This window comes from Thermobia domestica, chromosome 16, assembly GCF_964235325.1.
Source record: "Thermobia domestica chromosome 16, izTheDome1.hap1.1, whole genome shotgun sequence".
Classification (NCBI taxonomy): domain Eukaryota; kingdom Metazoa; phylum Arthropoda; class Insecta; order Zygentoma; family Lepismatidae; genus Thermobia; species Thermobia domestica.
Genome location: NC_137469.1, coordinates 135,892,728 through 135,907,156, shown reverse-complemented (window position 1 = coordinate 135,907,156; position 14,429 = coordinate 135,892,728). Strand labels below are relative to the sequence as shown.

The window sequence follows — 14,429 nt, the reverse complement described above, 5'->3', positions numbered from 1 at the left end:
ATGTGACGGGTCCGTGGATCGATCTGAAGCAGGGTTGTGAAAAGCCCAGTTTTTTTTTTTTTTTTTTAAAGCCCAGCCCAGTGAGTTTTATTGGGTAAAATTGGGTTTTATTAAATTTTAGATGTATATTTAAAGCTATATTCCTACTTAACATACCATTTAAGCATATATGTTCTACTGTACATATGAAACTATGGAATTTCCTTGTGGGACCGCGTATGGCACGGGTTACTAGTTCGATCCCAGCTTCTACTAAGTGCGTTTTATGATGGACAAACATGTGTGCATGGGTTTTCTCGGGGTTCTCCCGTTCCCTACCACTTTTGTCATGCCACCATTATTATCCATATCATCACAGTCTCCCTTAGCCCTGGTACATAATCATGAAACATTGAACTAAAATTATAAATAACAAAAAAAGAAAGAAAAACAAGTAATGCCCAAGAAATCCGTGAAATCCCATACGCGTTTCGTGGGACACACTTTGCAGCATTGATACTCGCTTTTATTTCGATTTCTAGAAGGAGGAAGTACAGAATTTTCTACAGTAACAAGGAGGTGGATAATTTTATGTACCACCCCAGACAGAAAATGCAGATGGTTTACAGGCGCCTGTGAAACATGCATAAACAGGCGTATTTTTACAGGCGCCTGTGCATGCGCCTGAAAATGGAACACTTAAACGCATGAGACAGGTATTGATGTTTTTCACGATCATTGCATGTTCATTTCACGGAAATAGGTGGTTTTCATGTTGATAGGTTTGCAACCTTGCAACGTGAAAAATGCGTGTAAACATGTAGAGAGTGGAAAAACGTGTACGTAACTGGCATATTCCATGTAGTTGACATATACGTTACCTCATGAGGATCTGACGACAACTGCTTTTCATTTGATAAAAATGTAATTGACATGTTAAATACATGTGAAATACAGGTGATAGCGAATTAGTGGGCATGTTAGGGGAATATACATGTAACGTACATCGCATTAAGTACTATACACGGTCAGGACCTTGCATATGTGTATGACAAACTGGAAACTTGGTACCTGAATATTACATGTCTCCTATGCCTATAACGTGAATGGGGGCCGCGGTGGCTCAGTGGAAGAGCGTTCACCTCTGGTGCTAGGGGTCCCGGGTTTGATCCCAGCCCCCGCCAAGTGAACTTTGTGGTGGACAAACACCGTGTGCGTGGGTTTTCTCGGGGTTCTCCCGTTTCCTCCCACTTTCTTCATTCCACCATTTCATTCATTACTCATCATCACCGTCTCCTTTAGCCTAACCGGCATAACCGTGGGACGTAAAACTCAAAGATTTCATTTCATTTCATTTCTATAACGTGAATGTTTAGCTCCAATCCACCTTGTTCACGACACGTATCTGTTTAATCCATATATTGGCAATCATGATCATTGCATGTTCCCGTTCGCCTGTACATTGCCTATACAGTGCACGTAGGGGAGTTACACACTTCGCATGTACACGAAAATGATAAATGTAAAATAACATATTCTACATCATGCATTTTCCATGCTATACATTAATACATGGTATTTACATGTAATGCGAATGTCAGACATGCACATGTTGATAAACAGGCACCTTCCTTGTACTTTTCATTGTTACTGTATTGCGAATGTTATCAACAATCCATTCAAGGTACTTTACATGCACATATTCCCTCCATTTACTTGCATGTGAGTGACTACGTGTACATTGCATGTTCTCATTTTAATGTACAGGCTCTGTACAACGCTTGTTTCCGTGCAAAGTTTCCAACAGAAGTTTAATACTTTTTCGACATGCATATCACCTGAAGACAATGTGCTTGTAATATTTTCTTTACATGTGTTTTCGCCGAAACAGGCGCCTGTATAATGCCTGTCAAAATCTGACAGTCTTTTACAAGCAGTTCCATGTACAAATATTGCATGTTTCCTAAAAATTTTCACAATAGACAAAATAGGAAGAAAATCCCCTCTACACTTATGATTGAAATCCCTGAGCCAGCTGCCCTGAGTTTCACTCAAAACACGCCAGGCAAATACTGGGATAGTGCCTCAAGTTCAGAAGCCAACGATAAAAAATGGCTTTATTGAATAGACGATTTTCTAAAAGAAATAAAGTCTCTCTCTCCTTTTTCTAAAGAACTGAAATGTTGAAAATGGAACTTTTTTCTCATTTTCAGTTGCCAGTTTGGTTTCCTACAATAGATTTTACGATTAAAGGAGTTTTGTAACATGCTATAATTGTACTATGCTTCACATACTCCACAAGATACGCAAGAAGAATCGCATCAGATGGCATTAACCACAATCTTCTTGCCACATGGTTAATTCCACGATCTGATTGCCGTTAGTGTTGAGAAGATAGTGGTGAATCTTTAGTAATTTCCTTTTTCAAGTGAAGCGTTCTCGGTTTGTAATTAACCGACACATAGATAAAGACATTTTATCTGTTTATATTAATATCCAAGTATGTAATAAAAACAAAGGAAATATAACCGCATTACTTTTGATTCCACACTAGCTGAAGTGCCCGTTCTTTGCATGGAAAAATTAGGTGCAAGGAAAATGTTTGAGCCTCCTCTTCTCCTTAGAATACACATATCAATGAAAGTGTAGTAAAATGTTCTATTTATGGCATGAATTTTAAACCCCCTTCTCCCGTAGGAAAGTTATCTCCCCTTCCCCTAAGCTCTTTAAGGAAAGTTACATGATAACATCTCAGCTTGAGGTAGGTACTATGTTCTAAAACTCACTGCAAACTGTTCATCCATTTCCCTTGACGCGATCACAAACAATAGACATTGTCGATTTAAATGTGAAGAAAGAAATTATAGGAAACACCGTCTTTCTTCTCTTAAAATTGAAATTTTCAGAAACAGGAAGTAACGTGTCCCCTTATTTTTAGTGAAGTATTTATATACCGAATTTCATCTTCCTAACTTGACGTGTCTGTTACATGCTGTATTGTTATATATATTGCTGTATATACATGCTGTATTGTTGATTGATGTGCCCTTGAATCAAAGTAATATACGTAAAATTCCAGCTCAGGGTAGGTATTAACTATTGTATGTTTAAAAGTTCATTTCAAACTGTTTAACCGTTTCCCCGTGTGATACGATCAAATACAACAAGTAGAATCACTTTCAAATCATACAAAATGCTCCCCTTCCCCACTTAAAATGGAAACTCTCAAAACCACTGGGACACTACCCCACTTGCTTTTAATGGGAAGTTTACATTTAAAAATGTCACCTTCCTAACTTGACATAATCGTGAGGTACTAAGATTTTGGCATAGATTTTGACCATCCACTCGCCCCCATAGAACACACATTTTAATCAAAATAATCTGATTAAAAATGTAGTCCGAGGTACTTGATAACTGCATCCAAAAATTCATTCCAAACTGTTTAATCGTTTTCCTGTGTTGCGCGCACAAACAAGATTCTTTTGATTTTTATATAATATATTACAGTTGAACAGTTAGAGCGAATTTGGTCGAATACAAACAAAATTTATTACAAATGATTCCCAAACCTTTTTCGCTTTCAATGGTATTCTGTTCTGGTGGTAAATACATATTTTAAGCCAATTTTGTAACTAGGCATACACTAAGAAGTACGATTAAAGAAATAGTTGAGGTGCTACGTGTATAAAAACTGCAAATTGTGATAAGAATATCCCCGTTTGTATAAATAATGCTTAAGGGTCTACAATGAAATTTAGTCGGGGAGGCATCGTCTAAACGCAAAGAAATTCAAGATGGCGGCCATGTTTCAAAATGGCTACGCGGCTACAGTTTTTCTTTTATACGTCGGAGGAATTGAGTGTTTGGTATCGATTTATAGGTTTATGAGGTCAAGGAATACAATTTTTGTGTTAAAAAGTGTTAGGAATTATATATATATATATATATATATATATAGATAGATAGATATAGATATAGATAGATAGATATAGATATAGATAGATAGATAGATAGATGCTTTGCGCTAAGGAAACGTCCTGATCACAAGTGCAGTGTTTCACATTTGTGGTTCATTTATATAATAATAAACTCGTTGTAACAAAAGCAACACAAAACTAATCCCTGTTTTTATTTTTTTATTTTTTCAGATTTGAGTACGTGAAGGTGGCAATCGAAAATGGCAAAGCGATTTAGTGGAACTATCAAAAGTGATTCAGTGGAACTATCCAGACATGTGTGGTGAGAAAAGTTCATGGTGATGTTTGGTGCCTTCCACATCGAACAAGCTTTCTCAGAGTTTTGAGTCATGTCAGGAAGTGGATGGAGCGCTGCAATTTCCAGCGCTGATATTGCATCTTATAGCGCTGCAGATAGCTATCTCAAAACAACCCCACGTAAAGAAAGCCAGAGGAATTGACCAAGTGACTGCAGCAGCACTATACCATTTGTAGGAAGATGCTTACCACCAGTCTGATTCCGAGCTTGAATTTGACATATGAAGTGAAGAGCGAGCTGCAAAACAGTGTCATGTTCAAATATTGGCTGGCTTGTCTTGATATGGAAATCTTATTGCTTCTCTTTGTTTGCTCAATTAGAGAAGGCAACTTCTTTTTGTATTGTGACTGCTTAAAATACATGATTCCTTGATTTTTTGTCCTGGATCATCATAACTACGTTGGCCGTTGGCTACCGGTCCATCTGAAAGATCTTTTTGATGCAGAGTCTCAACTACCAGGCATACATCGCTCATTTTCTTCTGGACAGTTTGTAATAAGAAAATCAAACAGAATCTTCTCAGCAATTAGCATAGACCAAGCACATGAACAAAATAACGCAGTAGTGAAAGGTGATGGTGGTACCGTAGGGCTGAAGCGGTATCTATCGGCATTAAGACGTTAAATGGTTGCCAGGCCAGAAATCTATGAGTTAATACAGGAATTTGAGAGTGGCATTCAGCTAAAACCTGAAGTAAACAATCGACACCATCATGAGGAGTACCAGTCATATCAAGTAAAATATGTCGCGAAGTTTCAAGCATTTTACAACAAATTGACAGAGTTTGGAAATCCATTTTTAGGAGGTGAAGATCTTATTGTCATCGACTACAGGATTATCTTAGACAAGCAAGTTAATGCATCAATTTATTCGGCACATTCGACTGGTATTAAGCTATTTCGTAGTTTCATCCAGGAAATATTAACGAAACAGTCTACAACAACGTTTCAACCTTTGAAGAAGAACAAAATATCCCTGTTTAACACTCCTGCGAAGGACGCTAGCAAACACAATAGTATACTTAAGACTTTAAGAACAGATGTTAAGCTGTTTTCTAAACTCTTTATAGTTACACAGAATCGTCAGTTGAATATGCAGAGTTTTTTAAAGCACGAAAACCAACCATTTCACCTGCATTTTCAAATAATGGTGAATTTAGATTAGGCAATAAATCTGACTTAGTACACATTCTAGAAGATACTGTAGACAAGAACGATAATGCCTTTCCTGGAATCTGTGATGCTATAATTTATGATGGTGCAGTTCTTATTAACATTTTAAAACCACATTCCTCAAGTACATTTGGTGACTACTATATGAACACATTTCATCCTCACATTGGTAACGACATTAAAAATTTTGCTTGTCAAAGAATTGATTTGATTTGGGATAGATACATTAAACCAGGTATTAAAGATGCAACTAGACAGAAGAGAGGAGTTGGAACCAGGAGATAAGTGCTTTCACACGTGACTTTACCTAAACATTGGCAAGATTTCTTGCGGAATTCTAGCAACAAAGAAGGGCTTTTTACTCTACTTGGAGCATTAGCCGTAAATAATATTACAAATATTCAGGTTCTAACTACTGCAGAAGAAATTAAAGGCAATATTACTGCACGAATTTCTCTAATTGGTGCCCATTGCCCTGACCATGAAGAAGCTAGCACAATGATAATACTCCACCTCCAAGACAAAGTAGAAAACGGCTTCAAAAATATTGTTATATGCACTGTAGATACCGATGTCGTAGTCTTAGCAATTGCTTACTTCTTTCCATTGTTAACAAAGGGCCTGGGTAAACTTTGTATTGCATTTGGAATAGGAAAGAATTATGGATTTATTCCAGTTTATGCTATAGCTGAAGCAATATAAGGGAAAAGGCTATATAGCTTTACCAGAATTCCATGGTTTTACGGGTTGTGACAGTATTCCAAATTTTACAGGGAAAACAAAAAATCAACTTGGAAGACAAGGAATCTATTTAAAGAAGCCACTACTGCATGTTCTTTCATCTCACAACCTCAAACTTCCATTCCAACGGCAATTTTTGACATTCTTGAAAGATACGTGGTATTTCTATACTGCTCAACCAGTAACAGTAGAAGTGTCAATAATGCACGACAGGAGTTGTTCATGACCAAAAAACGTCCCCTTGAAAGACTGCCACCGACAAAGAACGCATTACAACAAGTGTTACGTACTAGGGATGATTCCATACTGGGACCAAGTACCTGGATAAAACCTATATATCGTCTGAAAGCTCTTGCCATGAGAAGTACGAAACAGTTTTCAAATCACGGGCAAACCCGCAAACTGACCCTGTATGGGGTCAGTTTGTTGGTGTTTGTGACCCTATGTATGGTAGCTATATTCGACAGAAGTAAAAATGAATATTACGATGCATCACACGTAAGCCCTAATCCCACCATGAAGGCTCACTGCTAGAACGTGACTCGGGTAAGGGTTTGATAATATCACTTTAATCCAAACGTACCCATTTCGTCAGTGCTGCCAACGAATTGTAAATACAACGTGGCAGATGGTTTCTGTACCACTCCATGTATATGCACGAAAACGCGGCATGAATATCATTCGTCAGTAGAGAAAATATACTTCGGACATATTCCTCTCTCAAGGACCCCAGTTTATCGGGTTGCCAACCAAGTATAAAAATAAGAAATTGTAAAACACTTTCCATACGATGAGACGTTTATACACCAAACTTGGCAGAAACATTACACAAACTGTAGAAAAAAAGATGTTGAGTGTGGCAGTCTCCCAACCGTTCAAGGTTGTCAGTGTTGCCAACAAGTGTAAAACCACAAAGTTGAAAATGGCATGAGTGCCATTGAAAGAATATATGACAAAAGTGATAAAAGCAGAGTATGACAATGGAAAACATAGTGTGAGTGTCCCCATTACCTTAGTCTGGCGGATATAATTAGGCTGTGGCCCATAATAGGTTTATAGTATGTTAGTGAAACCACAAGCACCCATGTTGTTAGTCATGTTTGCCAATGCGGTAGACTTCGTGCGAAAATCTTGAATGTTCGCATTGGTTGCCAACATTGCCACACTGGGGTGCTTGGGAGACGGGGACATACACTATGTTTTTCATTGTCCAATGCTGCTTCTGTCTTTTTTGTCATATATTCTTTCAATGGCAGTCATGCCATTTTCAAATTTGTGATGTTTACACTTGTTGGCAACACTGACAACGTTGAATGGTTGGGAGACTGCCACACTCAACATCTTTTTTTCTATAGTTCGTGTGATGTTTCTGCCAAACTTGGGGTATAAACGTCTCCTCGTACGGAAAGTGTTTTAGAAATTCCTATTTTATACTTGGTTGGCAACACTGATAAACTGGGGTCCTTGGGAGAGGAATATCTCCGAAGTATATTTTCTCTAGTGACGAATGATATTTATGCCGCGTTTTCATGAATATACATGAAGTGGTACAGAAACCATCTGCCACGTTGTATTTACAATTCGTTGGCAACACTGACGAAATGGGTACGTTTGGGTGCAAAGAGATATTATCAAACCCTTACCCGAGTCACGTTCTAGCAGTGAGCCAAACAGGAACATGATGGGCTTAGGGCTTACGTGTGATGCATCGTAATATTCATTTTGATTTCTGTCGCATATACATAGGATCACAAACACCAATAAACTGGCCCCATACAGGGTCAGTTTGCGTTTTTGCCCGTGATTTGAAAACGGTTTCGTACTTCTCATGGCAAGAGCTTTCAGACGATATATAGGTTTTCCCCAGGTATTTGGTCCCGGTATGGAATCATCCCTAGGTAGTGCTTTCCAAGCTGTAAAAGTTTGGGGACAAGCAAACAAACGCACAATATGTGTACCTTCTCCAGCCGAATGAGGATGGTGGTTGGATGATGCGTCATGGCACGTGAAATGGTCGGACTTGTCAGAAATTTCGGACTCATGTAGAGAACTAATAAAATGTACGTACAAAAACTGTAGAAACAAGTGTGGATGCAGACATGTTGGACTGTCTTGTACACTATTATGCAACAATGAATGTGAACAATGAATGAATGTAAGAATTAATGGCTGTGATGGTTGTCGATGTGTTTGGTTATGATCTAGAAACATTGTTCAACTTCAGAAATATTCAGTTTAAACGAAGTATTATATCATATATTTTTAGATAAAAATAGTGTATAATGATTTCGCCTATGTTTCAATTTAAAAAGTATATGGAACAGAAAAACACCTATAGTAATTCTAACTTGTTTTTAACATAAAAATTGCAATCCTTGACCTCAAAAACCTATAAATCGATACTAAACACTCAATTCCTACGACGTATAACAGAAAAACTGTAACCGCATAGCCATTTTGAAATATGGTCACCATCTTGGATTTCGTTGATTTTAGACGATGCCTCCCCGACTTAATTTCATTGTATAACCTTAAACATTATTTATACCAACGGGGATGTTCTTATCACAATTTGCAGTTTTTCGTTGATTTCTGCGATGTAGCACCTCAACTAAAAGTAATTATAATCGTATTAAGATTATTATTTCAATCCAAGTTTTGGAGTATATTTTTTGAAGTGGACTTTTTTGGGTTTTATTAAAAAAAAATTAAACAAAACGGGAATTTTGAGCTGGGGAAAATTCCGACAATCGTGATCTCAAGGCACATGTTTTTGGAGGACAACATTGTATTCGTGGATTTTGTCCAGGTTCTCCCATTTACGTCTACATTCTTATTCCATCAGTTCCATTCACTTTCGTTATTCATCAGTCTCATTTGGCTTATGTGGCATAACCGTGGAAGTGAAATTAAAACATTTTATTATTTCTATTTTGCTAAAAGGATAAAAAAAAAAAAACTCTTCGACCCAATCATTCCGCATTCTTCGCCAGGTCATCATTTTGTGCTTATTACATACTTCTTTGTTTCTTAACAGTTTATTCCCTCTTGCTTTGGCCTCTTCTATTATTATTTGCAGTATAATCTGTAGTTTAATGCATTAGACCACATGCTTTTAATATAACATGTAGTTAATGAGATTACCTATATAAGCGCAACGGGTTTCTATTATGTTGCATGTTCGTAATTCAATCTCATTCATGAGCAATAGCTCATTGTAAAAAAATATTAGTATTTCTTATTATAAGTTGTTAGTAATTTACTGTAAGACTTAAGTGTAGTGTGAGTTATACTGCAAGCAAGAAAAATCTATTAAGAACTACAGCTGAAATCATGTAGTTTTATTGTCGAAATTAACCTGAAGGTCTCCCACATTACAATATCCCATGTCTCAGATACACATCTATTATCAAAAATGGAATTAACTCTTGCTGCTAACCTTATTGTAGCCATACTGTTAAAATATTATTGCTTCACACCAGCAATAGTTATTATCGACAGAGTTAATAATAGTATTAACAGTGTTCATCACTCCTCTGACAAATCTGAGAGATTCAAAATCAAATACTTCTCCTAGTGGTCACAAAGCAGCTTCAGGCCGTAATTTATCATGCAACAGTTCCTTCCCAGCAACATGCAAACTGTTACTTACAAAATAACAGCAGTCGACATATAAAAATCTTCGGAATTTAGATACCATTTTATATCCTTCAACCCGTGAATAGCCTGTTCAGTCTTTAGCACTCTTGGTAGGCAGATGGCGCCTCATTGATTGCTGAGTTTACGTACTAGGTTCTCTTTGCAGCGTAAATAACTATCAGGTATTATACTAAACCTTTCAGTGGTATATGTTTTCCTGACTAGTGACATACATTGTAGAAGTACTTACTCATTGTAACACTGCCCGAAAATAACGTACTAGAATACAAAGAAGTACCTAAGGGACTATAGTGTAATTTATAGTTGCACATTTACTAGTTCCATTACAGCAGAAAACTTCTTCTTATACTATTTAAATATAATCCTCGTAGTTGAAATAATATAAGTGGATGGAAAATGGAAAGAACTTTTATGTACTGCAGTATAAGAGGTGCTGTCATCATGTGCTGAATTACATTTATTGTATTGTATTATATATATATATATATATATATATATATATATATATATATATATATATATATATATATATATATATATATATATATATATATATATATATATATATATATATATAGATTATTTTGTTCTTACCACATTTTTTTTTTTTTCTGCAGGTAGCTGTTAGTATAGCTACAGCTACAGGCTCAACAGGACTAGTGTATGTGAGTTCCAGTGCCAAGGTATCTGGGCAGCAGATAGAAAACTTCTTTAATTATGCAGACATGCAAATGGCTGGATAAGTTATTACAAAATATTCCAGAGAAAACTTCTTTCTCATGACGTAATGTGCGTTTACAAGTGTCAAAACAAAAGGAAGATTATACAGCTCAACACTGCTGAAAGTGACCACAGAACTTGACGGCGTTTTTTAGATTACGCGGAGGTAATACAGTTTCCATTACTATTTATTTTATTTAAAGAAAATCAAACAACATAAAAACGTTGAAAGAATTGGAATTTGCTCATAACAGCATATAAGGCGCTTGTTGTCCTTGTGCTCTCTGCTCATTTGCTACTAAAACCAAGTACATTAAGAAAACGTGTAATATTAATACTATTATATACTAGTCATAGAGTGTATGTATACATGTATATGTATGAGTGTGCGTATGAATGTGTATATGTCTAGCTGTGTCTTTGTGTTTATGTATTAGAACGTAATCAGAAAAATATGTCGATTTTATGTGAAATTTTCAATTAATGATAAATGAAATAGCATAACACATGATAGTCATATTGTATATGTAAAAGAAAACAGAGTTAAGAAGTTAGATTGTGATCAGATACAATGACAACTTAGTTGTTTAATTACTGTTAATGTTTCAGTGTAATTTCACTTGTGTATTATAAGTGTTAAGATTATTATTTTTTTTTCCTTAACAAAATGCGAAGAAGCTTTTAGATGTGAGTTTTAATTGTATTTATGTGACACTAGTATTTAACAATGTTTTAGAGGTAGAATTAATGCAGCTTTATTGGTGGTAATATATATATATATATATACATATATTACTTGTATATAGAAAGAGTTAACGTTATTTTTCGGACGTGTGTTAAAAATGAGACAAAAATATAGAGTTACTTCTTTATATATATTAAATATTGTGCATTTGACCCTTTTCCAATCTGCGAACTTATATCATAAAGCGGGTAATTTCAACAAAGAAAGAAAAAAGTAAAAAGTTATGTTATAAAATTTCATATATTGAAATATAGAAAGGACGTGAGTGCATTTTTTTGTGTGTGTAAATTAGAATTAATATTTATGACGTGTCGATTGGTACGAACTGTGTGATCGTCCATGAGGCTAGCTGTTTTTGTTGCACACTGTTGACCAGTTATGAAGACTACTGATTACAAGTTTTTGAGTATTGTTTTTATATATAACAACATTCACAACATTTGCAAGACTAATATTTATTATATATATATAATACATATATATATATTTTGTACAGATTTTTTATGAGCAGCTTTGTGGAATTATATATAAAAGCACAATATATTGATATATGTGTTACAAAGTAATGTTTGTGGCTAAATAAGTACCCAGTGTATACAGAACATGTTAATTGCACCCTTGCCTATATTTAACCTTTTCTCATCTCACTGCATGCTTTTATATATGTAGATATAAAATAGTTAAGAATCCCATTTGTGAATGTTATAGAAAAAAAATAATGTTTGTACGTTAACATAGAAAAGTTTTGTTTATTTATTTATGCTGATAATATATGCAGGTTTATTCATAATATGACAAACTTCTGAAAGAAATTCCCGCAAGTAGTTGAAATAAATAGAAGATTAATTGTGGCCGATACGAATCGAAAAATGTTAAATTTTGTTAGCGATAGGGATATGGGATTTTTCACTCTACATATATGAAGATCCTGCTTTCCAGTTTTCTGATTTTGCGTTTTGTAATATTTACTACGTAAGTTTCTAACGGTTTGTATACTCTTTTCTAAAATCGGTATTCATTTACATTGCTATACTAGTTTTCATTACTAATATTTAAAAAAATTAAAAATACATAGAAATACACACACAAAGAAATAGTATTCTATAGAATGGTTGTGTTTATTGCTAAAATTTACTGTGAAATTAAAAAATTAGACAATTATGCAGGTAGTATAGTCTGAAAAAAAATTCGATTTCTAACTCACACATGTTTGTTTATTATAGAAACTTTAAGGGGGCCATAGACACATACACTTGCATAAAGGATTTGTTTCGTCATGCATGCTGGAAGAATTTTTGCCCACACACGTACCAACTTGCTGTCCAACTTGCTAGAAGAATGAATCAAATTTTCGTTTGAGAAATGTGGAGGACGGGGAAACGCGTGCTTTTACTTTCTGCAACTGCACTAGCGTTGTGCAATAAGAAGAAATTGAAAAGGAAGGGATCTAAATGGACCAAAGATTGACTACAGAGGAGAGACGTTCTGTCACACCGTTCTTCTTCAAGAATTAAGAAACAGGCAACATAGTGAAATATTTACAAATGGATAATGAATCGTACAACGAGCTACTGGAAACGGTCACTCCGTTTATAATCAGAAGTGACACAGTGATGAGAAAAGCTATAACCCCACATGGTAGTTCTTTATATACCCGAATAAATTCACGTGCAGAATTCCTTGTCATGTGACGCAGATCATCCATCGTTAACGACTTTGGGATTACGGAAAAAAGAGTAATATGATTTCTTCTGCTGTCGTGATTGGCGGACCTAAATATAAAACAACCAAGTTGCATGAATGAGCACATACACAATAAACTTGCATGAAGAACGGCAAAACCATCATGCAAGTTTACAGAAGATTTTGAAAACTTTCAACATGCATAAACGATGCCACACACGATCAACTTGCCTGTGGTTTTAGCATTTTTTCATGCAAGTTGGACAGTTTCGTCGTGCATGTGTGTGTGTATTTGTATGGCGCCTATTAAACATAGGATTAATTGTTCCAAGATTCTTTCCACTTGATGACCATCATAAAGAAATAAAATCATCAAATGGATAAAAAAAAATGATATTTGAAAAAAATCATTTTATTTTCCTCTATGTGGAGTATCCTAGAAATGGTAATTCGATATATATGAAGAACATAAGTCAATGAGAACCAAGGAAGTAAATAAGCAGTTCCCGAAGGTTTGTGTTGTGTCGTTCAATTCTGAAAGATCATGCCGTCATTATTGGTAATTTAACAAATTAAAATGTTCTGTGGCGTCATACAAAAGTAATGCTGTGGCGTCATACAAAAGTAATGCTGTGGCGTCATACATCAGCCATTGGAGATACTGCTTTAGAGCAAACCTCTTTCATGTTTATTTATTTACGTTTTTTCGCTTGTGTGCAAAATGACGTCTTGGAAGTTTGTCGTTTATATTATGAATCACCCTGTGTGTGTATATATATATAATGTAACTGTTAGTGTGAACGTATATGAAAATAAGATTAAAAAATGAGAATCAAACTATTGCAACCATTGTGCACTTCAACTCCAATCAAATTTCAATTGATGTGCTGTGTTTGTATATTACTCCTGTTTTATATCTCACGTGGGTTGAAAGGAAGTTTCGTATTTCTCGTGTGAGAAATGAGATGTTAGTCGGTTGTCATTGTTTTCGTCATATTCGAGCCTTGTGCTTAAGTCTAATTGTTCTTGAAAATTCATCTTACAAAATGCTTAAGAAGTAGGGTTTATGATATCAAAAGAAACATCCTTCAGATTTTAAGGTTAAAATTTAGTCTTACTTTGCTGTATTTTTTAGAATTCTGAGACGTAAGTGCAAAACGTATGTATTTTAAATTGTGATTTAGAGTAATTTTTCATGTAGTTAATTGTTTTCACGTATAAGGTGAGGCACGAAAATAATACTTTAAGCAACGGTAGTTTGATATTGACATTTTTCCTTCTTAAAGGGAAGAAGAAGTTCACTATATATATATAAAGCGTCCATTACAATTTCATAAAAGGATCTTTTTGTCTTGAACAGTATAAAGTTTGATATATCCATAGCTGTTTTGAAAATAAAAAAATAAAAATAGTTAAAACATGAATACGAACATAGCAATAATCAATATTTC

The 14,429-nt window shown here is 35.1% G+C and overlaps 1 protein-coding gene across 1 annotated transcript in view; it reads left to right on the top strand.

The window, feature by feature from the left end:
• LOC145673441 (protein XRP2-like) overlaps nucleotides 1-13,369 on the top strand; it is a 42,260-nt gene extending 28,891 nt beyond the window's left edge. The window contains exon 7 of the mRNA XM_081743146.1: nucleotides 10,448-13,369. Within this exon, the coding sequence (XP_081599272.1) occupies nucleotides 10,448-10,573 (126 nt within the window). The 3' untranslated portion in view covers nucleotides 10,574-13,369. The remainder of the gene's footprint in view (nucleotides 1-10,447) is intronic.
• Nucleotides 13,370-14,429: the final 1,060 nt, after the last annotated feature.